The following is a 26,912-nucleotide window of genomic DNA, read 5'->3' as shown; positions in this document are numbered from 1 at the left end:
TGCTGCTCTCTACAATTACTAGCTACTACAATAGCCGAAAAGATGACAGGATTGAGCGTGGTGTGATGTGTGTTAGTGATATTTGGGGAGTAACTCATTTATGGTGTATTGTTTTATCAGTTCATTATTGGATGTACATAACTTTCCAGTAAAATGGTGAGTTTTTTAGTAATTGAAGATACGTTACATTTTTATGTGATTGCTTAGGGTTAAGCATGCCTGTATATAAATATTGGCCTACATTAACTATTTTAGGTTATGTTTCTATTTCATTTAAATGTTTTTTCAGCATTCATTGTTATACAGAAAAGACAATGCACATGAAGATAGCATATGGAGCTGTGCCTGGGGAAGAATGAAGAAGAAGGATGATGAAAATGGTGATGCAGAAGGCTCGAGGTATCTATCTTAAATAATTTGTTATAATGACCAAACCGGCATTTGTCGACGGCATTAGATTTGATACACGGATGAAATTGCACATAGAACGAAATAATTTTACTAGACTGCTTACTGTCCCAGAATACCACTGTACCTCGCTGCTTAAAATATTGGATAATTAAATGGATAAATTTAAGTGCGATGTGACATCCTGTCGCCTGTTCTGACAGATAGACATTTTTAACAAAAAATCACAGAACTTAATTAAATAACGTATTTCGTGGGATGGAACAACATTAGGCCTAACCAAGATTTCTTAATAGCTAGGGTAATTAACCATAATACGCCATAATAATTGACTCGCATGCGCCGCTTTTGTGCTCACAATGGGATATGCGTGAAAATGTGGGGTTTTAGGGTTAACACTGGTACTATCTCTATTATGTACAGTGACACTTTTGTTTAGCCGCGCGGTTTTCATTTTCCCGTCGCCTGCCGCTAGGAACTTATCTGCAGGCACTGAAACTTAGTATAGGAATTTGTACTTTCCAAGCAGTTGGTGGGGGACATTTTCAACACCTACTTTGAGCTGGGTAAGTACAAATTCCAATATTAAATGTTTCAGTGCTGGCAGACCGGGTGGCCCCAGATAAGCTCCTAGTGGCAGGCAATGCAGCATATGAAAACCTCACAGCGTAACAAAACAGTGTTACTGTATTATGTAGGTTTTTGGCGGTTTAGGCATAACATCGAAGGATTATGGCGAAAGTGTAATGGAGTTGCGGGGAGTTTCCACCCTTAGTGTCATATATGAAATGGATACAGTTCGTTTTATTTACTATATGTGTTTGTGCACAAGAAATGTAAGCAAAAATGCATGCACGAAGAGAGACACAGGGTGAGGAGACCAATGTGTGAAACAATGTGAAGGAGATTTCCTTACTCCTAGAGAAAACTAATTCCCTTCTCCCAGGAGAAAATTAAAATAATCAATGTTATTCAAATGTCAATTTTTGCTTATCTAGAAAGTGTCTTTTTTTTTTTCTGTAAAAAGTCGTGATATTCTTCATACAGGAAATTTCCGTTACTAATAGGTAGCTATATAATTTAAATTTCAGCTGTTCATAACATTTTTCCGAATACCTGCGTCTATTTTAGAACTAATCAAATCACTGAAATAACAGTTGGAAGTGAAAGAAGAGATAAATATCCAGTTCTGTATAACCATTATTTTAACACTTTCTTATATTTATAGTACTTATGTGCGTTCAAAATTAACATAATGATTGTTTAGATCTTAATGGAGTGTATAGATGTTATGAATTTTAAACAACCTTAAATATCAAAAAGTGTTGGTCATTTATGAACTGGTTATGTATAAAACTGAATATAGATTATAATGTCGAATGTGGATGTATACTTGTATTTAAAATAGTTGAAATTTTTTTAACCTTGCAGAAAAATCAAGTTTTAGAACAATCATTTAGGTACTTCTCTCCATTACTGTATGCTCAAATTCTTACTATGGGAATTTAGAGTAAATTTAATTCAGTAATATGGCAGTCTCCTCGTGCTTCGAAATAGCATTGTTTACTTACACCATAGAAGTAAATAGAAAAATTACACAAAAAATATTAATTTATGAAATTTATATAATCCAACTAAATTCTCATAACAAATTGGCTGGTGGTAACTTAGTGACATATTGAGGGAAATGTTAAGAATTTGATTGCCGAAAGGTACTACTCTGGCATTTTGTAATTTTTTTTTTTTTTCAGTTGCTGTAGACAAAGCTCCCAGATATAATTCTATTCATTACATCATATTTCTATCAAAACTATAATTCTAATCGATTGCTGCAGTTGAAACTGTCATATAAAACTATGATGATGATGATGATGATGATGGTGACTTAGTGATAATAGTAGTTCTAGTACTGACATTATCCATATATGGATAAAACTAATAATTCTCTTTGAGAAAATAGTTTCATAACTTCTTTACAATATTTTTGCTTACCTGTTTCTTTTGAAAGTAAAATACTTGATCTGAGTTACTTTCTATTTAGGCACATACAGGAATGTTGTAAATTGTCATAACTTTTCCAAGTCGCAGTGCATAAATAAAATGAACTTTATCATCTGCAGAAAGAACAGTGTACGTATTATTGTCGTTTTCAGAGACTCAACTTCAGCAGAAGAACCAGTAGACATAATTGTGACAGGAGCTGTAGACGATTTGGTTAAAGTGTGGACATTCAAAAATGATCGGTTGGAACTTAAGCATAAGCTTGAAGGTCATTCTTTGGGAGTTGTATCAGTTGCTATTAATTCAGACAGTACAAGTAAGTATATATAGACTATAAATGAGTTGTGTACCTACTTATGTTTAAGCGTACTTAAGTAATAATGTTAAGTTTGGTTTTGTTTCTTTTATATCTTTAATTAGTTTATTTTCAGATATTTGGAGAAAATAATAATAAAATAATTGAAATTTAATATTTTCATTATTTGCCACACCTGTAACACGTTATAAATATTCTGTATGTCCTTGATCAAATGCAAATCCAAGTTTAAAAAAGGTAATCTTGTTCTAAAAACCTTACAGATACAGAAAAAAAAAAGTCCAATTCTCTCAGAAATTACCAATTAGCAGAGTTACTGAATGAACTACATGATTTCAACTGTCGGCCTCGGTAGTGTAGTTGGTATAATGCTGGCCTTCTATGCTCGAGGTTGCGGGTTCGATCCCGGCCAAGGTCGATGTCATTTAAGTGTGTTTAAATGTGACAGACTCATGTCATTAGATTTACTGGCATGTAAAAGAATTCCTGCGGGACAAAATTCCGGCACACCGGTGATGGTGATATAACCTCTGCAGTTTTGAGCGTTGTTAAATAAACCATAATTTAAAATTTTACATTATATTAAAGTCTTTTATTCAGTATTTAACTAAATATTGGTCACACCTGTAAAAATAGAATGACCATATATCAATGCTCTCAAAGTCGTACAATCGATCATTATCAATATTACTTGAATGTTCGATATCGAAACAAACTGTGATTATCACATGGGATGTTGGGTAGTTATGATTTTTTCCTCTCATATAACGTGCATTCTGGAGTTTTAATCCAAAGATTATCGGAAAAAAGGTGCGTCTATTACACGAGTAAATACGGTATAAGAAGAAAATATTGTGATGCCTTATGTTTAAAAAGTTGTATTGTTAACACTAGCGATTTTTTTTAAACTATTGATCGAATTTTTTTCCATATTCAGTATTTAAGAGTCAATTTTTCAGGTATGTTAAGCATGAAATTTAGTATATAAATTAATTAATTAAAAATCTTCACTTGAAATGAAAAATACAGCAGTAATCTGGTGCTAATTAAACACAAAAAATTTATTCTTGAACTCTTGCATACATTCAATTTCTATGAGTCAATGTTTCTAGAAGTTATATATGTGTATGAAATATTATAATTTTAGTGATACAATCACAAGTCTTTATTTAAAATCAAAAACACGATGATTATTATCAATTACGAAGATTTTATGTTACACAGAAGAAATTGTCAAGTCAAATGATAGGATTCCTTTCAAATAAAAAAATGCTTTAAGAGAAATTAATTGTTATATGAAGAATTATTACTACTTTTCGTTGTGCTTTTATCTTAAGTTTTTACTCTCTACAGCCAGTTAACTGTATTGAAGAGGCACTGTCATCTGGGAACTATTGTTGATCAGTATTTGTAAACTTGTCACATTTCTTAAATTCATTGCATTTTGCCAATCTGTGATAGGCCATGCAACAGCCACTTGTCTAGTTATTGCTCCAATTCTCACTGTTGGCTCTCCATGTTAATTTCTCAGTATTTCACAGGATAAAAACTTAGGTATATACAACACAACAATGTTTGATACTCACCCTCTCCACAGTAGCTGCTGGAAGTGATACTGTTTTTTCTTAACACATATTTGACATCATCTCAAGAATTTGTCATTAACATGATACAGCCCCTTTCCACTAATGGATCAGTTTTTCTTTTTATATTTCCTTAAAGTTACTCTGGTATATGAGGATTCATTCTATACACTTTGTATTTTTAGCATTCCTGAGAGATAAAAGTAAAAGATGACACGTGTGGTTTATGTTCCAATCATTCACCTATTTGTCGACCTGGTTGGCGAGTTAGTATTGTGCCGTTTATATTTCGGCACATCTTTCTTTTCCTTTCTATTTTTTTTTACATTTTTCTATCTTTATATTTTTCTCTGTTAGTTTTAATTATCCTAACTCTTCATAGATGGCTTGTAGTTTTTTCTTTCTGATCTAGTTCTTCTTACTTCTCGTAGATGGCTTTCCTCTCAACTTTCTTTTTTTTATGCTCTGTTTCTGTTCCTATAACCTGTAATGAGTTGATACCGAGGGAGCAGTTATTATTTGATCGGGGGAGCGGTCATTATTTTATAATAGCGCTTGCTGATTGGTTAAGATGGTGGCGTGAGTTAAATTTGGTCTGTGAAGTGAGTTTCATTTCGATAGTAGCGTTAGTCTGGTTGGAGGACTCGAGGTCGAATGTGTGAAGGGTACGAGCTCCTACGTAGGCCGAGGATCGAACTGGGTTCGATAAGTCTACCAGGAGCTGTATAGTACTCGGTGTAGTGGGAATCTGTCAGTGTATAGCAGAAGACATTAGTCTGGTTTAAGGACTCGTGAAGGTTGGATGTGTGCTGGCAAATGAGGGTGTTGTGGAGGGTATGAGCTGCTACGTAGGCCGGGGATCGAACCGGGTTCGATAAGTCTCCCAGAAGCTGTATAGTACACGGTGTGCGGGAACCTGCGAGTGAATTGCAGAAGATATTCGGGTGGAATTTAGCGGCGAGTTTTGGGATGTACTTATTAGCTTGAGCTGCTTTCATTTTCCTGACTGACTTGCGTTCAGTCAACTCTGGTCAAATACTGGTCGATATTTGTATTTTTGGTGGATCGTTTTTCTAGCTGTGATATAACTAAAAGCCTACCTCTATATACTATCAGTTCAGTGAGTTGGTTTCGGCTTATGTTTAATCTAGTTATTGCAGTAGAACGAATTTAAAAAGTATGGAATTCACGACAAAGGCACCCATTGTTGTGTGACGTTTGAGGGGTGACCAATTTGTATGTAACGGCTATGTGTGTGCTGAGTGATGGTTATGTCAAGGTTGTATGACAAGATGGATGCCAGCGTGGGGAAGTACCTACCTATGTAAGGATTTGGTCTACGCTACACTGTTAGCAAGATATTTTCTGTGCTACGAATTTATTTGCTTGTTCTAATAAATAGTTGCGTTTTATACGGTGAGTGTGTGTTATCACTTGACTACCTTGACACGCTGATTACCTTCCTGATCATAACGATTCATGGCAGGGTTAGTTTATTATTTAATTGTCTTGTTTTCCAACTAACAAGTTTAGACGATTAGATAAAAGAGAAAAGCTGAGAGCGCCTGAGTATAGCGCTGGCCTTCTATGCCCAAGATTGTGGGTTCAATCCCGGGCCAGGTCGATGGTATTTAAGTGTGCTTAAATGTGACAGGCTCATGTCAGATTTACTGGCATGTAAAAGAACTCCTGAGGGACAAAATTCCAGCACATCCGACGATGCTGATATAACCTCTGCAGTTTCGAGTGTCGTTAAATAAAACATAACATTAACATTCACCTATTTCATCTAATTTTCCTTCTGTAAGTATTTTGCATCTGATAACAGGCTTTTTGTCATAACTTTTGAACAGATTAAACTGTTTCCCTGCTAAAAACAGGTTTTACAGGATATTTTCTTGTAAATCACCCTGTCCTTGTTCTGTACGAGTTCATTTTTACAAATGTATTTTACATAAAAAACGTTGTTCTAGACCAGTGATCATCTCAACCGATAACGAGCATGGGCACTGAATACTGCTAGCAGGCAGGCTAAGTGGGCATTACTTCATCTTGAGCATTATGCAACCCTATCTCCCGTTCAGTGATGAGTCTTTGTAGGAGGCAGCTGCATTGTTGAATAGAAGTAGTATGTCTCAACAGTTGTTGTCTCCCTCAGAGGAAATTTCATTTATGATTTCAAAACTTGAACTATGGCGTCAGTTTTTACATAGCATAGACAGTGAATCATTATGGATGTAAATGATGCTCCTGCTGAGCTTCAGCTATAAATTGCAGAGTTACAGTGTGATAGTGAACTGAAGGGAAAAATATAAAAGTAGGAAATAGTTTGTGTGATTTTTATTCACATTTTTCATAATTCAGATTTATCAGGCTTAATCAGCATGCTTCCGACATACTGTGCATTTTCAGATCCACATACATATGCGAACAGTTGTTTTCATTAATGAAAATAAATAGATCTCACCACAGAAGTAATTCATCTGACTACTATCTACAAAGTTTTCCCAGTTCATGCACTGCCCAGATCATAGTGCATAATATTAAACTATTAGTACACAAGAAAGAGGCCCAGAAATCCCTTAAAAGTAGCATTATAGGAGATCAGTAAATATTTTCACTAATGGCTCATTAATGTATTTGTGTCTGTTTCATTTTAAGTACAGTGTGTATGATTTAATTAAAGACAGAATACAATTCACTGTAACAGAGTTCAATACTATCAGTAGAGGGATATCAGTTGTCATGTTTTGTAATGTTGTATTTTATAACATAACAAAATTAAAGGAAAAGTATAAATCTAAAATGTATTTCGTTTTATTCATCTTTTATTTCATCACTAATCTATCAATCAATTGGCTTTATACACTTAAATACCAGTATTAGGCATTCAAATTGCTTTAAGTTTAATTTAATCAATATGGAAAATAATTACCACAAAAAAGGAACTGCCACTGCAAACCTGTACCAGTCTTTTCTGTCAGAGCTTTGCCCAATGCAGCGAATCATAAGTGCAGCAGGCGGCAAAGTGGGCCAAGTAAGCCAAGGTGACGTCATAGGGTATCAAGTTGATGTTCTAGATTATACTTATAAGTACAGCTGGCACCAGGGTTTTTGGCGTGTGTCCTAGATATATAGTGTCCACTTTGTGAGCATGTTGCTAGTCCAGCTGAGAATGGTACCACTTCCTATACACGTCACATGAGCCATTTGCCAAACACAGTTGTCAGACTGACTGCAGCAAATGTAAAACACTCGCACTTAACATTCCCATTACTTATTTCACATGCCAAAAACGGTGACACGGATTGTAACAATGAACAGTATAACTTAAGCACAATGATAAGTGATAGCAATTTTAACACAGAACTGAGTAACACATCAACTCACTAACAAACTCTAAACCAAACTGACTGGTGTGGTCAGTGCTTCTCAATGTCTGTTTCACTTGTCAATTTTTCCTGAACTCTCATGGTAAGGAGCCTTGTCCTTATGGCTCCAATTGCTACTGACCACTCTGTATAATAATGTGTTTCAGCTTGTGCTTCGAGTTCAATAGATTCAAGTTTACGATTGTGGGATCTTGCAACTGGAGAGAAGATTGGTAGCATCGAGGTTGGACCTGTAGACATCTGGACTGTCGCCTTTTCACCTGATGATAAATACATCATATCTGGCAGCCACTCTGGAAAAATTGCATTATATGGAGTTGAATCTGCTAAACAAGAACAAACGCTTGATACAAGAGGAAAGTTTACTCTTAGCATTGCTTATGTAAGTAAACAGATTTTATAATCTTTATGTATTGTCGCAGCCTAAGACATAATGCTTAGAGCCACCGGCATGGCTCAGTCGGTTCAGGCGCTTGCCTGCTAGTCTGAAATTGCGTTCAGGCGCGGGTTCAATCCCCGCTTGGGCTGATTACCTGGTTGGGTTCTTTCCGAGGTTTTCCCCAACTGTAATGTGAATGCAAGGTAATCTATGGCAAATCCTCGGTCTCATCTCTCCAAATATCATCTCGCTATCACCAATCTCATCGACGCTAAATAACCTAGTAGTTGATACAGCGTCGTTAAATAACCAACTAAAATTAAAAAAAACCATCATGCTTAGCACTTGCATTACTCTATAAACACCAGTTCGAGTCTTCATGGGGAAGGAATTTTCTCATAAAATATCAGCCAGTGTATGAAACCAGTGTCCATCTAGCTTCGTGATAAATTGAGGGGATTACACTAGGTAACGAAATCTGATTCCATGAGCCAGCCATAATGGCAGGGAATCATCATGCTAACCATACGATACCTCCATTCTGGTTCGATGATCGTTCACCTCTGCTGAGGCAAGTGGATGTGAAGCCAGCAGCCAGCCAGTCAGACTTGGCTCTGCATGGACTAACAATAGTTATTAGAGGAGAAAAATTCACTCCAGCGCTGGAGATTGAACCTGGATTCTTGGTTCTACGTACCAAGTGCTCTAACAGCTGAGCTATGCTGAAGCTCAATTCACAGCACTGGATCGAAGCTCCCTTTTCTAGTGTTACCGCAACAGATAAATTCTGTAGGATTAATAATTAATCTTTACATAGATTCTGCATGGACTGTTGCATCGCAGATTCACAGATTAGTATTTTATTTTAGATGAGAGAGAGATAACAAAGTTATAGCTGACTTTTCTAAGGGTTACCATGAAGATGCAGCATACTGATCAATCCAAACAAGATATTTTAATTTATGTATGCTAATAATTTTAATGCATTGGTATAATAACTGTTTTTGTTTTGTTTATGTAATTTTGAGTGAGCAGCTACCACTTTCAAGAAGTTGTTACATTTTAAGAGCATAAATGATTGTATACTGTAGCTAAATAGTCTTGTAAGATTTGTAGTTCGATGTCCTCGAGATGGTAACTGTGTAGACCAAAATGTTGAAGAGATCAACTGAAAATCTTATTATTGTTCCTCTTGCACCAAAAAGCAACCCAATCTTTTCCCAGTTCTTGATATTGTATTTGTGTGAAAAGTATGCACAACAAGGATGTAATGATGTTTTTTCTCCAGATTTACATCAATGAATTTCTTCATGCACTTCACACTTGTTGCACTCTTAGCCTCTTACTCTATTGTGGCGATTTATCTTGAGAAGTTCTCCCTTTCTACAGAAGCCAAGCACATGTGGTAGGGTTTCAATCTCATTGCACGTGCAGCAATGGTTTATTTACTTCTGCCCAGGACACTTTTCAGAGCCACTAAGTTGGCATTCATTTTTATTGCATTTGTCCACTGCGAACAAGGAAGACCTTTTTTGGTAGAAATCCAAGAGTTGCATTTATTCCATTCAGAGAAAGAAGACACTTTCTGACCCTTGTGGGAAAGTTGCTTTCACTTCTCATACTGTTGTTCTCGCAAAGTTTTGCTTAGCTTCTTGACATTAGTGGATTATCAGTGTTCAGCTCCAGGTGTTGCAAACTTTCATTAATTTCATTGGAGAAGCTTCTTGTTGGTTGAAGGTGGTCGTTATTAATTTTAGTTAGACAATTACAAAATGTTGGTACTGTATTTTGTAAATATACTAATATACTTCCCATGAAACTTTTATCACTCCCAAACCCCTGACTTTTCTTGAGGAGTATAACATAGCATCTGGGGTGTCGTTGGCAATTATAATTTTTACGTTATTTTACGAGAATTTTTGTGTCAAAATAATTTTTTTTCAATTTGCATTTTTAGATCATTAAAATCTTAGCCCTTGTGGTATGATTGCTCACATCCCATCTCGCAGTATGTTAAACATATGGAGTGTCATGCAAACCACCTACTATTTATTGCAAGAGTTGCTAGTATCTAGCTGTGCTGGATACTCTTGTAGTTCGACAGTGGGGTAAAATTAGTTTTATTGTTTCAGAGTCCAGATGGGAAGTATATAGCCAGTGGAGCTATTGACGGCATCATAAATATTTTTGATGTTTCTTCTGGAAAACTGGTTCATACTCTCGAAGGTAAGTAATACTTGTTGAAGACAGTGCCATATTTACACGTCTGTATTGTATTTTTAAAGAAAAATTGAACTAGATTCATTTTCCGAACTGAGAGGCCGTGATCTATTGGTTGGTTTTATACCAGACGTTTCGTCTGCAACTGCGGCAGACATCTTCAGTGGAGTAGTATCCGAGTTCTGAGGCAACTGATCCTGTGGCTGGTTGTGCGGGCGTATTTATAGTACAACTAGCGGGCCGAGGCCTGTTTAATCGCAAGGAAGAAGGCATAAAGCTAAACAAGTGTTGGTACCCGGTCCTAAACAGAACAGAAAAGAAGCCACTACAACAAAAGGACGGAACCCAGAACGGGAGCAGCGAACAAAGCGGCGCGGACCGCAGCGACAACAGGCCTCGGCTCGCTAGTTGCACTATAAATACGCCCGCACAACCAGCCACAGGATCAGTTGCCTCAGATATGCCGAGAAGAGTTTTGCGACCTCGGATACCACTCCACTGTAGATGTCTGCCGCAGTTGCAGATGAAACGTCTGGTATAAAACCAACCAATAGACCACGGCCTCTCAGCTCGGAAAATGAATCTAGATCTATAGACTCCAGCCATGAAAGCCTACACTACAAAAATTGAACTTCTGAACTTTCAATATGAATTAATTGTTGTAGTTTCTTCTGCATTTAAGCTGCATGAATGCTTTCCTATGGCAAGAAGGTTGGCAAAAAGCACAGTTTCATTTTTTAAAAAATCTAGAAAAAAAATTTTCTAACTATTTTATACTGGTTTAAATAGTGCCATGAAATAGTGTATTTTTTAAATATGTTGTTGTTAACTAATGCCAAGTTCTTGGCAATAAAGCCATTAACTCTCTTGCTCTCCAATATTTCCCACGCACAGTGGGTTTAGGCAAATGTGAGATATTTATGTATTCTTTTTGTTACAGGACACGCTATGCCCATTAGATCTCTGTGCTTTTCTCCTGATTCGCAGTTGCTCCTTACTGCTTCAGATGATGGACATATGAAATTATATGACGTGTATGTATAAGTTCAAACAGTTCCTACTACAGTAGAATCCCTCTTACCCAGCACCAAAGGGACCAGACTAGTTCCAGATACAAGATTTTGCTGGATAATTGAATAACTACCAGTATATACAAAAAGAAAAGTTTGTATATCATGGTGGCAAATGTTGAAACTGCAGCCATGTGAAGCTTATTTTTCTATCACTTGCTCATAACTGATTAAGTATAAAAAATGTATGGATTTTCCTTATTAAAACACATCACATAACACAAATAACACACTAATTCCAGGTTCGAATATTCACTGAAAACGAAAATTTGTGCTAACTTCCTAATGTGGTGATACTGACATCCCGAACAAAATTAAATAAACATAAAAACTGTGTGGATTTTCTTTATTAAAACACATCACACAACACAAACACTAATTTTATGTTCAAATATTTACTGAAAACGAAAGTTCGTGCAAACTTTCTAATGTGGCAGAACTGATGGCCCAGATTGTGACAATGTGGCAGATTCATTTTTTTTTTCCCCACAGCCATAAGTGCCATTGTTTTGGTATTTCCAGTTATTTGGGTACTGGTTACGAAGGATTTTACTGTACATAACTCTTCTTAGGTGATGTTAAATAGTGAATAATAGTATTTTTAACTACAACTAATTACTGGTATTTCACACAGTATGCTTTTTTTTTTTTTTTAAGGAGAGGAAGACAAAATTTTTTTTACAACATTTTTTTTTTTTCCACGAAAGAAGAATTCTAATAACATAATTACTATTTCAGTAAGAATACTATTGAAAGTTTATTTTCTTCTGTGTGGGGACATTGTAATAAAATTTCCTTAGTTTGTTGTCTTAGTACTGTGTTTAGATTATAGAATTTTAACATTCATTAAAATATTGGCGAGTAGAGGGCCTGCCAAATGTTTGTGAGGAGGGTGGGTCCACAATTCCTATAAATGGCTCTGCATATATATATATATATATATATATTTATTATTACGTGTAAGGATACCAGGTTATATCCTGACAAGGGTGAAATGCCTAAAAAGTAAAAGATATTAAATATCCTGTGTGGCTGTTTTTGGGATGGTATGCTCATAACTAGGGCCCAGATTTATATGCACTATAAACTAAAATGACATCAACTGTATTTGTGTAGAGATGGTGTACATTACAGTTTAGAAAGCGTGGTTTACATGAAGTTTAAATCTCCCAATCTTTATCTGATAATACGTCGGGACTGCACTGAGTATAATTTTTTAATCAGTTATTTTACAATGCTTTATCAACTGTTATGGTTATCTAGCATCAGAGTAAAATGAAAGTGATAATACTGGCAAAATGAGTCTAGAATCCAGCGCCAAAAGTTACCCAGCATTTGCTCTTAATGGGTTGAAGGAAAACCCGGAAAAAACCTCAACCAGGATTTGAACCTGGGCCCTCTTGTTTCACGGTCAGGCATGCTAACCTTTACTCCACAGCAGTGGACTAGCTGAGTGTATTGCATATGCAAGTTATCATTACAGCAGTTATTAAGAGATGCTGTGCTAAAATTTGTTTTGTCTTATTTAAAAGCTTCTGTGATTGCGCATAATATATATTGCTTCCCGCACCACAACTAAGTGTCCAGAAGTGATCTCAAGTGGGGGGTGTGGTTAAATATATGATACATCATCATCATATTCCAAACATGAGTTTAGGGTTGACAAGATAGACAGGGTCTAGAAGACGTTTTAGTTGGCGTCCAGGTCATTGTTGTCCCCAAGGGTAATATCGAAGTATTGTCTGAGGTGTCCTATTCACTGACATTCAAAATACATGTTGTACACTGTTTGTTACCTCTGTATGTGGAAATTTTCTCCTCCAGTGGGTTTATATTAAGTTCCTGTAGTATTTTCGCAGTCATTTTGCGATTGAACAATGTATAACCAGCAATTCACCGTAGATATCTCATTTCAGCTCTCTTAATCTGTTGGTTGTCTTGCTTCAAGACCCAAATTTCGCTTCCATAGGGGATGGTTGGTAGAGTGAGAGTTTTATATAATTTTATCCTGGAGTGTTTTTGTGCGTCTAGATTTTAAGGTGGAATTCAGCTGTCCTAATAAATTGTATGAACTTTGTAATTTTTTTTGTTTACATCTATCTCTCCTTCGTAAAAAATATTACATCCTAAGTAATAGAAAGAATTTATTTGTTCTAAGATCTTGTTTTCAGCTACAATTTTACTTCTGAGAGGTATTTACTTTTAAATGCCATTATTTTGATTTTTCAACTGATACTTGCATGCCATATTCTATTGTGATTCTTGGTAATTTAAATAAGCCTCTTTGTAAATTGTTTTCGGAAGTAGCAATTAAAACTTTATCATCAGCAAATAAAACCGTACGTGTTTAATTTTGTGTTATTTGTAATCTAAATTCCTGATTTATAATCTTTATACCATAGACGTATTATTTCGTCAATATATATATATTGAAAAGACTTGGTGACAGTGCACAGCCTTGTTATACTCCTGGGTATATGGCTATATTAAATATATACAAAGTAGCAATACTACTTTATAGTACATATAAATCTGAGTCCTACTTTATAACACACAGATGAAAGGTGGTACCATATCTGAAGATATCCAAAATAAGAAATAACTACCTGTAGTCTTCAGTTTGTTGGTCCCAGAACTGGATATTGAATGTTCACATCCATATTACGTTCTAAATCTAAGTTGCATTCCAAAACTACTTTTTGAATTGATGTAGTAGATAGCCATAAAGAACATACAACTTTGTCAATATGTTTACTGATCTCGCCCAAGGTCACCAGGTGGCACATGTATTGGAGCAGGGTATGGATAGAATTTTAATAGATTCTCTTTGCAATGGCACATGCTGAAAATATTTATAATAAATATTTTCCGAGATACAATATTTTATTTTGGATACCTTTCATCTCGATGCTTGGTATTTTGTGTCAGCTTAATGATGGGTTATGTTGAATGTTATTTGTTGCAGGCAACATGCAAACGTTGCAGGCACTCTGTCAGGTCATGCTTCTTGGGTCCTCAGTGTTGCATTTTCGCCAGACAACCAACATTTCGTTTCGAGCAGTTCTGATCAGACTGTAAGAGTTTGGGAGTTGAATAGTCGACAGTGTATTCACACATTCAATGAACATACTGATCAGGTATTTACATATCATTAATTTTAATTCTCTTAAAATTATTATTTTTGAATTTGAAAAACATTCTCTCTCAGCTAGAAGCATGTATATGTCTGAGCATGTAAGTACAAGCTGCTTAAATCAACATGCTGTCTTTCATTCAATTTCTGAGTGCTATATTGTCTAACCAGGCATGCTTTGTTTATATTTTTCTGCATCACAGTCTTGTGCTTAGATATTTTGTCATTATTTCCTAATGCTTGCTACTTATGCACTAATAGTTTAGGTTATGTAATTTTATAGGTAACTTTGACATAATTCCCATCTTGTCTTCGATTACCATGCTTGCCTCCGTTTTTTGTGCAGAATGCTAATTGCAACACACATAATATTTGAAGCCAGATGAATATTTTCCAATGTAACTTGAGAGATGTAATTACATTTGCACTAACGAGACTTTGACATCACACTGAACTTTTTAGTACAGTAATGTGTGACCAAGTTTCCTCTTACTCTTGAACGAGTAGGAACGTGGTTCAAAATGGCTGACTCACACTTATAGGACAGCATTTCAGTGAGTTATTAAAATTCTCTTCAGGTACAATTTTTTTTTTTTTACATTACTATGTTTATAATACGTAAAATTTAGTGCTTTACAGCACTATAATATACATATTTACAACGAATTTATGCAATTAACCGGATATAAATTTATGAGTTTTTTTGCCAGAAAAATATAATATAAAGAACTGGTAAATATACAAAATTCTAGTACGCCCCTGAAAGAGAGTGATCGCATGATCAGGGGAGAATTCGATACATAATGAAGTTACATGCATAAAATAACATCTTTTCAATCTCATATACCAATCACAGACAGTAGCATTATGGAATAAAAATGTACAATATACTAAAAGTTGTACAGCATAAAAGGAAAAAAATACATATAAAATAATGACCACAATAACACTATAGTGGTCAGCCTCGGTAGTGTAGTGTGTATAGCCGCTGGCCTTCTATGTTCGAGGTTGCGGATTCGATTCCGGCCCAGGTCAATGGCATTTAAGTATATTTAAATGCGGCAGGCTCATGTCAGTAGATTTACTAGCATGTAAAAGAACTCGTGCGGGAAAAAATTCTGGCACACTGGCGACGCTGATATAACCTCTGCAGTTGTGAGCGTCGTTAAATAAACCATAATTTTTTAACACTACAGTGGGGATGAACAGTTCTTATTCACTATCATCGCCATTATCACTGTCATCAGTATCTCCATCATTATGATCAGTAAATTATGCAAAATAGCTTATTTTGGCCTCATCTCTTTTTAGAGGAGCCAAAATTTCTTCTTATATTTGGCTTGAATCTGTTTCACATTCTTTTCACATGTTTGAGTTTCATTATCTATCCACTAATGTACAACTACTTGTATTCTATAAAAAGTTATTTTTTCATATCTGTGAGCCAGTTTAATAGGGAAACAAATCAAAATCTAAAGTTCTGTGAAACCTGAAATTTAAAATCTAAGGATAATTGAAATTACTCCAAATTCTGTTAATGATGTTTTATATATATTCTAAGTTTCCAATGAGAGTGATGTTAATTGGATTTTTCACAGCAACATGAAGCATTAAAATGCAACTTTCTCAAAACTTCAAATTTTGAGTTTTTTTTCCCCCTTTTAAACTGTCCTGTCGATATAATCTTCTCATTGCCAAAACTTTGCATCCATTGCATAGTTAAGGCCGGCTTTGACTTCATATGATAAAAAAGGGAAGGTATCCCCTTTAAAGACCTTGCATAGGGGGCATAATTTCCACTCTAGAATGAGGTGGTGAGGTCAGCACCATGCTCCATCTACCTTTTATCTCCAGGAAAGACCTGGTACTTAATTTGATAGAAGACTGAGTGGACACCAAGGTCGTTCTGAAAGTGTTGGCAACAAGAAAAATCCCATCACTACTTGGGATTGAACCTGGGCCTTCCAGTCAATATCCAGTTCCTCTACTAATGAGGCTACCAGACTGCCGACCTCGTATGCTCATATTCTAAAATACTTTTGTATGTAGTATCGTACATTTGAAAATATGTTGCTTACAATCCTGTTAATTTGAAGACCATGAGTAAGAAGTTAGGCATTAGAACGAATTTTTCAAGTCTCTCATTCATAATATTTTCTCTCTCTCCTCCACCTTCCTGCTAAGACAGTGATGTCAATGAGAGCGCAAATGTGCCTCACTGCACATATGTGCTGTTCAGAGCACTAAGGCATGCAAGTACAAGTCACCGGTGAACACAAGGGTTGTACATCAGATTTAATATTGAGGTAAAAGTCGTACATTTAAGTTTCAGGCTGACTAGACTCTTGATTTCTTATGTGATGAAAGTGGAGGTGATACTCTTAATTTAGTATGGGCAAACTATCTAGTTACAAAGAGATCAATTGTCTTTACTTACACTTCTCCATACACAGTCATCCTCTGTTCGATTCAGCTGATTGGAGATGCTACACTTTTTGAAGCCCTTTTCAACAAGAGGGAGAGATATGCGTGTCCATGCATCACGAATCATTGAAAATATAAGACACAAACTACATATATACTTATCACACTTGAACTTGATTCTGACACAGGTACTGCTAATTCAAACATCATTTAACAATGTTAACAGTTGAAATACGCACGAGAAGATAATGACATGTCCTACCACCATTGGAATTGCGTGGGAGGAAAATCTGGCAATGTTGCCAACTTCGTTTCAAATAAGCCACGCACTGTATTTTTTACTTGTATATTTCGGGAAAAGAGTGCGCTGGGTATTCGATAAAATACGCTAGTTATTTCATCTAATTTGGAATCATGGTACAATTACATCTACAGTAATGTATTTCTTTTCTTATATAATGATATCATCTGTACAGTATATGTTAAATAAGATTGGCAAGGGCCATTGACATATTCCCGTGATTGAAGCTGCCATTGGATGTGGGTTCGAATCTTGCTTGGGCTGAGTACCTGATTTTCTCCCCCTCCCAATGTTGTCTCCAACTATAAGACAAATTTCACATAATAGTATGGCAAATCCTTGGGCTCATATTTTCAAAGTATCATCCCATTATCAGTTCTACCAACACTAAACTGTAAGTTGATACAGTATAATTGAATAAATGATTTATTATGGAGTCCATGATCTCCAACAGGTTAACTTGGTATTTAGAATCCCAAAATCTTTTATCACCAAGACAAGCTGGTTTTCGACAACTACACTCTACCAATGAACAAGTCATACACCTTGGCCAAGAAATAAAAGACAGTTTTAACAAGAAAGAAGATACCTTGGCAATATTTATCGACTTTCAGTTAGCATATGACTCTGTTTGGAGAAATAAATTATTACTAAAACTCCAGAAATTAGGTATCTCCAGCAATATGTTCAGATGGATATCAGAATTCCTTAGTCAAAGATTCATTGCCACTAAATTCAATAACTCACTTTCTAGTTACAGACAAACATATCGAGGTCTACCTCAGGGTGCTGTCCTCAGCACAACTTTATTCAATATTTATATAAATGACTTACCCTCCCTATTAGAGGAATCAAACGTGAAAACAGCACTATTTGCAGATGATATAGTTTTGTGGACTTCCGGATCTTACAGACATAGAGACAAAATTCAAAATTCTGCTCTTAAAGCTCTAAATCAACTACATGAATGGAATACATCAAATTTGATGACACTCAATTTAAGCAAAAGTAACTACCAAATATTTTCACTTGGTAAAAAAGAAAGAATTCAATATCCAATACAATAGCCAACACCTTCCTAGGACTTATGAATCCAAATATCTTGGAGTTATTTTCGATAGTAAGTTAACATGGAGCAACCATTTGAAATACATTTCTGAAAAAGCTCGTAAAAGATTCTCCCTTCTAAAAAGACTAGCAGGAAAGAAATGGGGATGCTCTAGGAATACTTTGAACACTACATACAAAATGTTTATACAGCCAGTGCTGACATACTGCGGAGAAATTTTAATTACTTCACCTTTCATAAACGACATAGAATATGTTCAAAACCAAGCTCTCAGACTCATTACTGGTGGAATCAAAACAATGCCAATAGATTCTATGAGATTCCTCACTAATATTAACAGCATCAAAATGACAATAGAAGAAAAAGCACTGATTCAATATGAAAAACTTATCAGATTACCAGGAAACAATTGGCATTCATACAGTCCTCTCTGTAGATTGAAAACTCAAAAAAGTTTCATATCCATTGTTCAAGAATTAAAACAGAAAATCAATATCCCGAATTTAAAAGAAAACTTACAAATTAAACCAAATCCTTTAACTCTGTTAAATATAGAATATAATCTAAATTTAACAGAAGAAATACTGAAATCAGAAGTAAACACTGAAATACTGAAACAATTGTCTTTAGAGACAATTAATATTAGGTACCCTCCACAAAACTGGCTTCATTTATACACCGACGGATCCTTGATCTCCAGAGAACAAGGTGCAGGTGTTACGTGCTGTCTCTTCTCCCTTTATAGATCTCTTGGATATGGAACAACAAGTTTTGATGGTGAAATCATTGCAATAAGTGAAAGTCTCAGGAATCTTCTATGCCACATCAATAAATTTAAGAATGCAGTTATATTGTCAGACTCCAAAGCAGCTATTCTATCAATCGTCTCTAAACACACACCTTCATCTCAAACAGCAGAAATAACTAAAATACTCTCTCAATTAATATCACTCAATAAAAGAATTGTATTCCAGTGGATACCATCCCATTGTGGAATCCTGGGAAACGAGAATGCGGATGCTTCAGCAAAGAAGGGCGGCACTGTTACTTACAGACCTGTTACTATATCTACATATTACTCTGTGAAGAGATTTATTAAATCTACATACTTAGACTTCAACAAACAAAATTTGATAACTCAATCCCAAGGGAAAAAATGGAACTCCCTGCATCAAAATCCACAGTTAATTCCCGATTTGCCACGAAAATCGTCTGTAGCTGCATTTAGATTGGCAACAGGCCATGATTGTTTGGCCAAACACCTGCATAGAATTGGAATATATCAGTCGCCTAACTGCCCATTGTGCAACTCAAACCAAGAAATGGATTCGGAACACCTCAAAATCTGTGCTTCATTGGCTGGTCATGATAATATCTTTGAAAAATATTGGAGTGCAAGAGGTCAAATGACTTTATTGTCAAACGCCTGGCATTAGAAAACAACAACAACAACATGATTTATTATTATTATTACTAGCCGTACCCGTGCGGTCCACTGCACCCGTTAGAAATAAATATAAAGTAATTACATAATTAAAATAGGACGTTTGATCCAGGGAACATTCGTGTTTGATAGAATGATAAATCGTTTAATATGTTACTTAATTTAAATTGCATCCAAATAATTAAAATGCGATCATTTTGGTCCAGAGACACTCATTTGGTGCAATGACAATTCCTTTAACCTGTTTCTTAATTTTTATTACATGCAATCATAGTTTAATGAAGATTGACATCATTTAGATTTAATGTGTATATTTTATTTTACTTGTTATAGGTTTCCATTGAATTATGGTAATAACTTAATTTTAACCTTTGTTTTCTACGCCTTCAGTAAATGGCGCTTGGCCCACTATGGTTCTGAAACCTTCAAATAACTTAAATAGTGATACAGTATAAACAGTGATATGTAATTATATTTCTTTCTTTCGAAAATGTAAAAATTCACGATCTCCTATGTACCATTGCCATGGAATGAATAAATGTGTTTTTTCTTCCTACTCAAAAATGTTATATTTTGCACATGGGAATTACTGCAGGAACAACAACGCTACAATCTGAGGTGGCGGTGAAAACGTATTGTATTCTTATTTTAAAAGTCTATCAGACCTACCAAATTTTGCATAGAATAAAACCTATCGGAAATCATTTTTAAAGAAACTTTTGTTATGTAACATTTTCACAAAAAAGCAATAATAAGCGAGATATTTCGATTTAATTCAGGCCCCGTTAAATGAAGTATTTTGAATGCCATATAGCCTAAAATCTAAATACAACGAACTTAATGTATATTTCAATTTTCATCGAAATTCATTAAGCCATTATCGCGTGAAAAGGTAACAAACATCCAGGCAGACAGATATACAAACAAAAATGTCAAAAAAGCAATTTTCGGTCTCAGGATGAATAATTATACATGTTAACACCAATTATTTTTGGAAAAGCGAAAATTACCAGAAAATTTTCGGCTACATATGTGTTGATAACGGATGTACTTCGATAAGAAAGTTTTTAATTTGTTGTGGGGGCTCTTGAATCTCAGAAGCAACAACTTTTACAACAGCGCAACATAATCTGCTTGGCTCATTACCCCTTTTTTTTTTTTTGCATTGCATTTATTGCATATATAGTCTATTTTATGTATTTTAACACGATTCGATTGAGCATAGTTAAAATTTTAATTATAAAATAATGGATTGCTAAGCTAACGTACTATTACTGCATACTAAATCAATACACTCTCATTGTTCGTTAATTCTCTGAGATTAAAATGAGTGTGTACATAAATATTATTTTAAGAACTACAGAAAACGAATGTACAAAAAAGCCTATCAAATTTTCTGTGCATAGGAAGCTATTTTAATCTTACCTGTTCTCGATTTACTAAGAAGTTATTGTAATAACATTATAGGAGTATGTCCATCTAGAGAAACTACACTTTCCAATGGTGAAATAATAATTAATTATACAAATCGGTTAATTTAGGTTCCAATATTACTTCATACAAACACAGAAACATTGTCTGTAGGCTAAGTTTAATAGCTTTCGATTGTTGCTGTCCAAGGCCCCTTTTTCGATTCTTGTTGTCCAAGGCCCCTTATAGACGAAGTCGTTTGTTATTTCATTGCACCGTCTTAGATGGCGTTATTTTAATTTTAAAACTCATTTTTCTCATTAAATATCAGTCCTATCAAGATTTTGTAAAGAATAAAACTTTTCGGAAATCATTTTTAAAGAAACTTTTGTATGTAACATTTTTCACAAAAATGAATAATAAGCGAAATATTTCGATTTATTTAATTCAGGCCCCCTTATAACCCCCCTTTTTAAATAAAGTATTTTGAATGCCATATAGCCTAAAATCTAAGTTACAACGAACTTAATTTATATTCCAATTTTCATATAAATCGGTTCAGCCATTATCGCGTGAAAAGGTAACAAACATCCAGACAGACAGACAGACATACAAACAAAAATTTCAAAAATGCGATTTTCGGTTTCAGGGTGGTTAATTATATATGTTAGGACCAATTATTTTTGGAAAATCGAAAATTACCAGAAAAATTTCGGCTACAGATTTATTATTAGTATAGATGAGAAGTTACTGTAATAACATTATAGCATTATGTCCATCTAGAGAAACTACACTTTCCAATGGTGAAATAATAATTAGTTATACAAATCGGTTAATTTAGCTTCCAATATTACTTCATACAAACAGAAACATTCTCTGTAGGCTATCTTTCATAGCTTTCGATTGTTGCTGTCCAAGGCCCCTTATAGACGAAGTCATTTGTTTTTTAATTCATTACATGGCCTTAGATGGCAGTTATTTTAATTTTAAAACTCATTTATCTCATTAAATATCAGTCCTATCAACATTTTTCATGGAATAAAACATATCGAAAATTATTTTTAAAGAAACTTTTGTTGTTTAACATTTTTCACAAAAATCAATAATAAGCGAGATATTCGATTTATTTAATTCAGGCCCCCTTATAACCCCCCTTTTAAACAATGTATTTTGAATGCCAAATAGCTTAAAATCCAAGTTACAACGAACTTAATTTATATTCCAATTTTCATCGAAATCCATTATCGCATGAAAACATACAGACAGACAGACAGACATACAAACAAAAATTAAAAAAAAGCGATTTTCGGTTTCAGGGTGGTTAATTATATATGTTAGGACCAATTATTTTCGGAAAATCGAAAATTACCAGAAAAATTTCGGTTACAGATTTATTATTAGTGTAGATTACTATTACTACTATTATTATTGTAATTATTATTATTATTATTATTATTATTATTATTATTATTATTATTATTATTATTGTTGTTGTTATTGTAAGTTTTGACAATGGATAACCTTGATAAATAACCATATTAATCTACTTTTATTTGCTATTAACATCAAAATCTTAATATGAATAGAAATGATAATGAAACACGTAATTTACTGTATTAGAAACTTGTGAATTTTTTTGTTTTACCAACTATTAAGTCGGAAATGCAGCATGTAATTGGTGGTTCATGGTTAGACTGGAAGATATGTTGAGGTGCTAACCATAAGTGTTCATTTTTTTTGTCAGTATTATGTTGCCTTTTCATTTATTATTATGCTTTGTTCAGCAACTGCTTTTCAATCTCGGCCACCATAATAGAGCTTCTCTCCTTAATTTTATCTGTTGTCTTAGTCTTAACTGCTTGTTCCACTCTCTTTCTCAAATATTTTCCTTTTTTATAGCTAAAATGCCATGAGTGCATGTACGGATTGGGAAAGAATTATGCATTTGCTTTTTCTTTTAATTTATGAATTAGAAATACCGTACTTGAAGTTCATTTCTTAATGCCTTGGAATTTCTTTAATCTTCTGCCACATCATCTGAGAAGAAGAAGCCGAATATGAGGTTCAGTGTCTAAATTGTGACTTTTTTTCATTGAACTGTTACAGGCTCTACTGTAGCAATTCATTGTTAAATAAATTCACAATTTAGATAGTTACCTTGATTACCTTTCCATCAGTTCTGAGTGCATTCAGCTAAGTATATAAACTTTTTCTTCATTTACTATATTTCTTTGTCAGTTTCTCTAAAGGTATGCAAATAAAACTTTTTTATTAGATCTCTAATAATTATTTTAATTTATTAATATTCAGCTTAATTCTTGAGAAAATGATTTTATAGTTCTGTGATTTCTAACCTGGGTTCTCAACTTTTCATAAACTACAGGATTTATAAAAATTAAATAATTGAAAATACGATATTAAAAAATATGTGTCTTGCATGTGGTTGTAACATGATTTCATTTTGTAAACTACACACTCTTTATTGTGATTTAGTACAGAGCTGTATCACAGTCAGAATGATGGAGTTAGGTTTAGGCTGTGTGAAATTATACTTGCTCCAACCTTAATTTAAATCTTCTAAAAGTTGTTATTTTAACATTTTGGCTGCAAAACGGTATTTGTCGAATACAGGAGGGAGAGCCATTAATCCTTTCCATTGAAGGCTTTAAGGAACCAACCTGGACAAATACCCAATGTCCCATCCCTACCTTCCTGTGGTGCAGCTGTTAGTAAGCATAATTTTACAAGCTGAACTGAAGGGAGGGACTACTCATCAATTAGCACTGGTCAGCTTGATGAGTTAATGACCGAATTTGGTATAATTTTTCTCTATTCAATACCTAATTCTCTCTTTACTCTTTCCTATCCAGTCCTCTGACTAAACTCTTACTTTCATTGACCCCGACAGTATTAGGGCATTCGAGGCCTAGGGGTTCATTTCACTTTCCTTCCTACCCTTTCTACTTTTCTGTTCCTAGTGCCGCCCTGCTATGGCACTAAAATCGTCCTCCAGTGGCTTAAGGAGGAAAAGCTGGTGATCAACAAGATCTCCCAACTAGGTCTCTGTGAAAAGATTTATTAAATCTACATACTTAGACTTCAACAAACAAAATTTGATAACACAATCTCAAGAGAAAAAATGGAACTCTCTGCATCATAATCCACAGTTGATTCCCGATTTACCACACAAATCGTCTATGGGTGCATCTAGATTGGCAACAGGCCATGACTGTTTGGCCAAGCATGTGCATAGAATTGGAATATATCAGTCCCCTAACTGTCCATTGTGCAACTCAAATCAAGAAATGGATTCAGAACACCTCAAAATCTGTGCGTCAGTCACTGACTGTGACAATATCTTTGAAAAATATTGGAGTGCAAGAGGTCAAATGACTTTGTCAAATGCCTGGCATTAGAAAACAACAACAACATTTTACTATCATGTGAACTGCCAATGACCTCATGCTTAAGTTTCAATCGAACCATATGGTGTGGTAATAATGCTGTGAGTATATGGCATCCTCTCCACTACTCTTGAATAAGTTTTCGTTGTAGCCTACTGTGACCAATACACTTATCCTTAAATATAGGTCATAAGCAGGGTCCAGATTATGACAACCCAAAAATGCTTAAAAGTTACCATTGAAATGGCATCAAAGTTAAATTAAGTGACTGGAAATTTAAGAAAAATTGTCTAAAAATATTTTTATTAAATGGAAACACAGCTACAACTTCAAATTACATTAGAAGGTGCTTTGCAAAACTGTTCTTTTCCACAAATGAAAAGGAAAAATAAGTTTTCATTATGATTACCTATGTTAGTGTTGGTACACATGCATCTATAAACAGTGACAATTTGTGTCTAAAGCAGTTGTCATCAGCACAGTGCACCATTGAGCCAGCATCTCTTACCCATGGATAAGACATTACACTAGCATGCATCCGTGGCTGCTGATGGGTATGCTTTCTGCCTCTTCCTTCTGCATAACAATGCATATTACGATACACTCCTTACCCTTTACCCATTTCAGCGACCACTGGTCTAAACCATGTCCTTCCTTTAATTAGCTTTGCTGTGAAATACGAGTGCTGCTGCAGAACTCTCCCTTTCCAACTTCCTGTACACAGCAGAACTTCCCTTTTCCATTAAGTAATTTTGTGATCAGACTTTTCTTTTCTTGTACTTGTTGTGTGTTGGTCATGCAATACTGTGCAAATCTGGCCTTTTCCTTCCCAACTATCAGTGATTGAATTTTTATCATCATCAGTAGCAAGGTGTACGGATAGATAGGGTACTATCTCTCTAATGCATTTAATATTATGCTAATATAAGCCTAGAAGTAAGGTAGAATGATCTGCATATTCATAATAAAGCAGTAATTTATTTTTTTTAATTTGTTTTACTTTTTGGTTAGGCTACATCGATGAAACTAGATCCCTCACTGTTACAGTGAGTCGGTGACAAGACAACCTGCCGTTCATCTATGTTGAACCTCTATCCTTTCCCAAATACTATTGAAAAAGAACCAGGTCTGGTATGCGGAACTCCACTGCACCAAGACTGCTAGCACGTGGTTTATGACACTCAGAAGACCTGTGTACTAAGATAATAGGCTTATTTTTCCACTCTTTCCTCCACTCCCATTCCAAACAATCTGGTCAGTGACAATAAACCTTGTAAGTACTGTAATCCGTCAGTTTTCGGAAATTCTTGTGTGAAATAGTTGGTTTTGCAATGACATGTGATTTTAACAGTCCTGATTTCTATTCTGTGGCATATTTATTGAATAACAGTTTTTCTGATCTAACACATTGAACAAAAGATAATGTTAAAAAGTAAGATAAGCAAACCCAGTTTAAATTTGTGCCAGAAAGATGGAAAATCTGTTTGTAAATTTCAAGAAGTGTGGTAGGCTTACCGAAAGGGGACTGATGCTATTGGTGTCTTATTTAGGTGGTGATGAGCAATGTTATAAAACAGATGTAAGTACTATGAAAATTTTGAAAGTAAAGGTAAGAAACCTGAAGCATCTTTAACACACACAAAATGTGCTGAAAACTTTCATATAGGACGTAACCGCATCGATCATGCTCTTTCATACGGATCTCGTGCTCAAAGTATAAAGCATAGGCCTAATGAAACTGTGACAAGCTTGTCAAAAATTTTAAGAAACTGAATGTACTTGACTTTTTACTTGTCTCTGATTTCCGTGGCAGAGAACTCATTTTAAGAAACAGCTCACTGGACTTGCTATATTTAATTATCAGAGATTTCGAAAAATATGTGTGTGAAATATGTTCCTGAAAAGATCCAGGCTGGAAATCACTGAATATGTAGGTACTAATATCTGTAAGTGTTTTGATTTAATAAGTTGTTTTTTTTTTTCTCTCTCTTTTTTCAGGTGTGGGGAGTAAAATATAACCCAGATGGCAACAAAGTCGTTTCTGTGTCTGAAGATCGAGCAATAAATATTTATGATTGTCCAGTGTAATTCCAATGCCTTACAAGTGATATATAAAATTCTTTTGATGAGAAAAAATTGATGCCAAAGCAGAGTTTTCTTTTACGCATAAATGTACCATATTTCATCTTCCTGTGCTTTGATATTGATGCTTTCAATAAATACTTTACTGATTGAGACATATATATTTATTTAGTTATTTACTCATTTAAAAGTAAAGATTAATTTCAATATTTTGTTCATGAATTTATCGTATATGAAACTAGTTTGTAAAAAAAGTTCGAAAGTATGTGTTGTGTT

General features: G+C 34.7%; 1 protein-coding gene across 1 annotated transcript; it reads left to right on the top strand.

The window, feature by feature from the left end:
- The first annotated feature begins 25 nt into the window (after positions 1-25).
- LOC138694720 (superkiller complex protein 8) lies at positions 26-26,795 on the top strand. Its single transcript, XM_069818713.1, has 8 exons — positions 26-156; positions 290-399; positions 2,562-2,725; positions 7,847-8,082; positions 10,212-10,305; positions 11,240-11,333; positions 14,335-14,506; positions 26,553-26,795. The coding sequence occupies exons 1-8, from the start codon at positions 154-156 to the stop codon at positions 26,640-26,642; spliced, it is 963 nt and encodes a 320-aa protein (XP_069674814.1). The 5' UTR covers positions 26-153; the 3' UTR covers positions 26,643-26,795.
- Positions 26,796-26,912: the final 117 nt, after the last annotated feature.

This window comes from Periplaneta americana, chromosome 2 (assembly GCF_040183065.1).
Source record: "Periplaneta americana isolate PAMFEO1 chromosome 2, P.americana_PAMFEO1_priV1, whole genome shotgun sequence".
NCBI classification, from domain to species: Eukaryota; Metazoa; Arthropoda; class Insecta; order Blattodea; family Blattidae; genus Periplaneta; species Periplaneta americana.
The sequence above is the reverse complement of the archived record's forward strand: the minus strand, read 5'-3'. Positions and strand labels throughout refer to the sequence as shown.

Excerpts from the sequence above, each read along its gene's own strand:
- LOC138694720 (XM_069818713.1), top strand. Across the intron at positions 2,726-7,846 it reads TATTAATTCAGACAGTACAA|CTTGTGCTTCGAGTTCAATA; the intron begins GTAAGTATATAT and ends AATGTGTTTCAG. Across the intron at positions 8,083-10,211 it reads TTACTCTTAGCATTGCTTAT|AGTCCAGATGGGAAGTATAT; the intron begins GTAAGTAAACAG and ends TTATTGTTTCAG.